General features: G+C 62.6%; 1 protein-coding gene across 1 annotated transcript; it reads right to left on the minus strand.

The window, feature by feature from the left end:
- Positions 1-5: 5 nt before the first annotated feature.
- TMEM109 (transmembrane protein 109) lies at positions 6-5,608 on the minus strand (the record flags this gene model as incomplete). Its single annotated transcript, XM_062628895.1, has 3 exons — positions 6-364; positions 3,849-3,951; positions 5,506-5,608. Coding segments are annotated over 3 exons (565 nt in total), but the record flags the coding sequence as incomplete, so codon positions are not given.
- Between the last annotated feature and the right edge of the window lie 89 nt (positions 5,609-5,697).

Raw genomic sequence — 5,697 nt, forward strand, 5'->3', positions numbered from 1 at the left:
TCCCTGTTGCGGGGTCCCCCCCACCTCTGCCTCCTCCGCAGCTCCTCCACCTTCCACTCCAGGCTCCGCAGCGCAGCCTCCAAGCGCGGCTCGGGCTCGGGGGGAGCCCCGACGGCCTCGAGGGCGCAGCGCAAGCCCCAGAGCGCCAGGAGCTGCCCCGCCTGCGCCGTGGGGCTCTGCGCGGACCCCGCCACCCACACGAAGGCGCCCAGGAAGCAGCAGCGCAGCGCGAACCGCACCAGCGGCAGCGCCCGCGCCCGCAACCGGGAGCCGAGCCCCGACAGCGCCAGCGCCGCCAGCGACCACAGCAGCGCCCGCTGAACCGCGGCCGGGCCCGGGACCGCCGCCCGCAGCGCGGGGGAGCCTGCAAGGGAGGACGGGGAGCGGCTGGAACGGGGGCACCCGAGACGGGGGGACCGGGGGAGTTGGGAAGTACGGGGGGCACCCGTGTGCGGTGCTGGTGGCACCGGTGTCACTGGTGTGTGCGGTGCTGGTGGTACCGGTGTCACTGGTGTGTGCGGTGCTGGTGGTACCGGTGTCACTGGTGTGTGCGGTGCTGGTGGTACCGGTGTCACTGGTGTCACTGGTGTCACTGGTGTGTGCGGTGCTGGTGTCAATGGTGTGTGCGGTGCTGGTGGTACCGGTGTCACTGGTGTCACTGGTGTGTGCGGTGCTGGTGGTACCGGTGTCACTGGTGTCACTGGTGTGTGCGGTGCTGGTGGTACCGGTGTCACTGGTGTCACTGGTGTGTGCGGTGCTGGTGGTACCGGTGTCACTGGTGTCAATGGTGTGTGCGGTGCTGGTGGTACCGGTGTCACTGGTGTCAATGGTGTGTGCGGTGCTGGTGGTACCGGTGTCACTGGTGTCAATGGTGTGTGCGGTGCTGGTGGTACCGGTGTCACTGGTGTGTGCAGTACTGGTATCACTAGTGTGTGCGGTGCTGGTGGTACCGGTGTCACTGGTGTCAATGGTGTGTGCGGTGCTGGTGGTACCGGTGTCAATGGTGTCAATGGTGTGTGCGGTGCTGGTGGTACCGGTGTCACTGGTGTGTGCGGTGCTGGTGGCACCGGTGTCAATGGTGTGTGCAGTACTGGTGTCACTGGTGTGTGCGGTGCTGGTGGTACCGGTGTCACTGGTGTCAATGGTGTGTGCGGTGCTGGTGGTACCGGTGTCACTGGTGTCACTGGTGTGTGCGGTGCTGGTGGTACCGGTGTCACTGGTGTGTGCGGTGCTGGTGGTACCGGTGTCACTGGTGTGTGCAGTACTGGTATCACTAGTGTGTGCGGTGCTGGTGGTACCGGTGTCACTGGTGTGTGCGGTGCTGGTGGTACCGGTGTCACTGGTGTCACTGGTGTGTGCGGTGCTGGTGGTACCGGTGTCAATGGTGTGTGCAGTACTGGTATCACTAGTGTGTGCGGTGCTGGTGGTACCGGTGTCACTGGTGTCAATGGTGTGTGCGGTGCTGGTGGTACCGGTGTCAATGGTGTCAATGGTGTGTGCGGTGCTGGTGGTACCGGTGTCACTGGTGTGTGCGGTGCTGGTGGCACCGGTGTCACTGGTGTCAATGGTGTGTGCAGTACTGGTGTCACTGGTGTGTGCGGTGCTGGTGGTACCGGTGTCACTGGTGTGTGCGGTGCTGGTGGCACCGGTGTCACTGGTGTCAATGGTGTGTGCGGTGCTGGTGGTACCGGTGTCACTGGTGTCACTGGTGTGTGCAGTACTGGTGTCACTGGTGTGTGCGGTACTGGTGGTACCGGTGTCACTGGTGTCACTGGTGTGTGCGGTGCTGGTGGTACCGGTGTCACTGGTGTCAATGGTGTGTGCGGTGCTGGTGGTACCGGTGTCAATGGTGTCAATGGTGTGTGCGGTGCTGGTGGTACCGGTGTCACTGGTGTGTGCGGTGCTGGTGGCACCGGTGTCAATGGTGTGTGCAGTACTGGTGTCACTGGTGTGTGCGGTGCTGGTGGTACCGGTGTCACTGGTGTCAATGGTGTGTGCGGTGCTGGTGGTACCGGTGTCACTGGTGTCACTGGTGTGTGCGGTGCTGGTGGTACCGGTGTCACTGGTGTGTGCGGTGCTGGTGGTACCGGTGTCACTGGTGTGTGCAGTACTGGTATCACTAGTGTGTGCGGTGCTGGTGGTACCGGTGTCACTGGTGTGTGCGGTGCTGGTGGTACCGGTGTCACTGGTGTCACTGGTGTGTGCGGTGCTGGTGGTACCGGTGTCAATGGTGTGTGCGGTGCTGGTGGTACCGGTGTCAATGGTGTGTGCAGTACTGGTATCACTAGTGTGTGCGGTGCTGGTGGTACCGGTGTCACTGGTGTCAATGGTGTGTGCGGTGCTGGTGGTACCGGTGTCAATGGTGTCAATGGTGTGTGCGGTGCTGGTGGTACCGGTGTCACTGGTGTGTGCGGTGCTGGTGGCACCGGTGTCACTGGTGTCAATGGTGTGTGCAGTACTGGTGTCACTGGTGTGTGCGGTGCTGGTGGTACCGGTGTCACTGGTGTGTGCGGTGCTGGTGGCACCGGTGTCACTGGTGTCAATGGTGTGTGCGGTGCTGGTGGTACCAGTGTCACTGGTGTCACTGGTGTGTGCGGTGCTGGTGGTACCGGTGTCACTGGTGTCACTGGTGTGTGCGGCACTGGTGGTACCGGTGTCACTGGTGTCACTGGTGTGTGCGGTGCTGGTGGTACCGGTGTCACTGGTGTCAATGGTGTGTGCGGTGCTGGTGGCACCGGTGTCAATGGTGTCAATGGTGTGTGCGGTGCTGGTGGTACCGGTGTCACTGGTGTCACTGGTGTGTGCGGTGATGGTGGTACCGGTGTCAATGGAGTGTGCAGTACTGGTGTCACTGGTGTGTGCGGTGCTGGTGGTACCGGTGTGTGCGGTGCTGGTGGTACCGGTGTCACTGGTGTGTGCGGTGCTGGCGGTACCGGTGTGTGCGGTGCTGGTGGTACCGGTGTCACTGGTGTCACTGGTGTGTGCAGTGCTGGTGGTACCGATGTCACTGGTGTCAATGGTGTGTGCGGTGCTGGTGGTACCGGTGTCACTGGTGTCAATGGTGTGTGCGGTGCTGGTGGTACCGGCGTCACTGGTGTCACTGGTGTGTGCGGTGCTGGTGGTACCGGTGTCACTGGTGTCACTGGTGTGTGCGGTACTGGTGTCACTGGTGTCAATGGTGTGTGCGGTGCTGGTGGTACCGGTGTCACTGGTGTCACTGGTGTGTGCGGTGCTGGTGGTACCGGTGTCACTGGTGTCAATGGTGTGTGCGGTGCTGGTGGTACCGGTGTCACTGGTGTGTGCGGTGCTGGTGGTACCGGTGTGTGCAGTACTGGTTGTACCGGTGTCACTGGTGTCACTAGTGTGTGCAGTACTGGTGTCACTGGTGTATGCAGTGCTGGTGGTACCGGTGTCACTGGTGTATGCAGTGCTGGTGGTACCGGTGTCACTGATGTGTGCAGTACTGGTGGAACCGGTGTCACTGGTGTCAATGGTGTATGCAGTGCTGGTGGTACCGGTGTCAATGGTGTCATTGGTGTGTGCAGTACTGGTGTCACTGGTGTGTGCAGTACTGGTGGTACCGGTGTCACTGGTGTCACTGGTGTATGCAGTGCTGGTGGTACCGGTGTCAATGGTGTCATTGGTGTGTGCAGTACTGGTGTCACTGGTGTATGCAGTGCTGGTGGTACCGGTGTGTGCAGTACTGGTGGTACTGGTGTGGGCAGTACCAGTGTCAATGGTGTTACTGGTGTGTTACTGGTGTCACTGGTGTCAATGGTGTTAATGGAGTCACTGGTGTGTCCCTGGTGCCACCGGTGCCACGTGGAGGCCCCGGGCCCGGCACTCACCGTTGATGCCAGCAGCCGCCAGGAGCTCGCCCAGGATCCCACCAAGCGCGCCCAGAGCAGCCGAGAGCCCGCAGGAGATGGCCCAGAGGCAGCTGGAGAGGAACTGCGGGAGAGGGAGGGAGGGGATGGAGCCCCCATTCCCTTCCCACGTGTGTGCCATAGGGATGCGCTATCCCTGGGATGGAGCCCCCATTCCCTGCCGCAGGTGTGTGCCATAGGGATGCTCTATCCCTGGGATGGATCCCCCATTCCCTGTCCCATGTGTGTGCCATAGGGATGCGCTATCCCTGGGATGGATCCCCCATTCCCAGCCCCATGTGTGTGCCATAGGGATGCGCTATCCCTGGGATGGATCCCCCATTCCCTGCCCCACGTGTGTGCCATAGGGATGCGCTATCCCTGGGATGGATCCCCCATTCCCTGCCCCACGTGTGTGCCATAGGGATGCGCTATCCCTGGGATGGAGCCCCCATTCCCTGCCCCATGTGTGTGCCATAGGGATGCGCTATCCCTGGGATGGATCCCCCATTCCCTGCCCCACGTGTGTGCCATAGGGATGCTCTATCCCTGGGATGGAGCCCCCATTCCCTTCCCATGTGTGTGCCATAGGGATGCACTATCCCTGGGATGGAGCCCCCATTCCCTGCCCCATGGGTGTGCCATAGGGATGCGCTATCCCTGGGATGGATCCCCCATTCCCTGCCCCATGTGTGTGCCATAGGGATGCGCTATCCCTGGGATGGATCCCCCATTCCCTGCCCCACGTGTGTGCCATAGGGATGCGCTATCCCTGGGATGGATCCCCCATTCCCTGCCCCATGTGTGTGCCATAGGGATGTGCTACCCCTGGGATGGATCCCCCATTCCCTGCCCCATGTGTGTGCCATAGGGATGCGCTATCCCTGGGATGGAGCCCCCATTCCCTGCCCCATGTATCTGCCATAGGGATGCGCTATCCCTGGGATGGAGCCCCCATTCCCTTCCCACGTGTGTGCCATAGGGATGCGCTATCCCTGGGATGGAGCCCCCATTCCCTGCCCCACGTGTGTGCCATAGGGATGCGCTATCCCTGGGATGGAGCCCCCATTCCCTGCCCCATGTATCTGCCATAGGGATGCGCTATCCCTGGGATGGAGCCCCCATTCCCAGCCCCACGTGTGTGCCATAGGGATGCGCTATCCCTGGGATGGATCCCCCATTCCCTGCCCCACGTGTGTGCCATAGGGATGCGCTATCCCTGGGATGGATCCCCCATTCCCTGCCCCACGTGTGTGCCATAGGGATGCGCTATCCCTGGGATGGAGCCCCCATTCCCTGCCCCATGTGTGTGCCATAGGGATGCGCTATCCCTGGGATGGAGCCCCCATTCCCTGCCCCATGTATCTGCCATAGGGATGCGCTATCCCTGGGATGGATCCCCCATTCCCTGCCCCATGTGTGTGCCATAGGGATGCGCTATCCCTGGGATGGAGCCCCCATTCCCTGCCCCATGTGTGTGCCATAGGGATGCGCTATCCCTGGGATGGAGCCCCCATTCCCAGCCCCATGTGTGTGCCATAGGGATGCGCTATCCCTGGGATGGATCCCCCATTCCCTGCCCCATGTGTGTGCCATAGGGATGCTCTATCCCGTTCCCCCCTCTCGGACCCGGACCCACCTCCGCCACCGCTCGCAGCGGCTGCGGTCCCAGCGCGCCCTCTAGCGCCGACCACGCGGCGGTGCCCGCCCGGCTCAGGAGGTCATCGCCGCCCGCGGCCCCGCTCCCGGTCCCGGTCCCGGTCCCGCCGCTCAGCACCAGCCCCAGCACCAGCACCGACAGCGCATGCGCAGGCCCCACCGCCATCCCGGC

Source organism: Pezoporus occidentalis, unplaced genomic scaffold (genome assembly GCF_034315485.1).
Source record: "Pezoporus occidentalis ecotype Australia unplaced genomic scaffold, CSIRO_AGI_Poc_V1 ctg3242, whole genome shotgun sequence".
Lineage (NCBI taxonomy): Eukaryota > Metazoa > Chordata > Aves > Psittaciformes > Psittacidae > Pezoporus > Pezoporus occidentalis.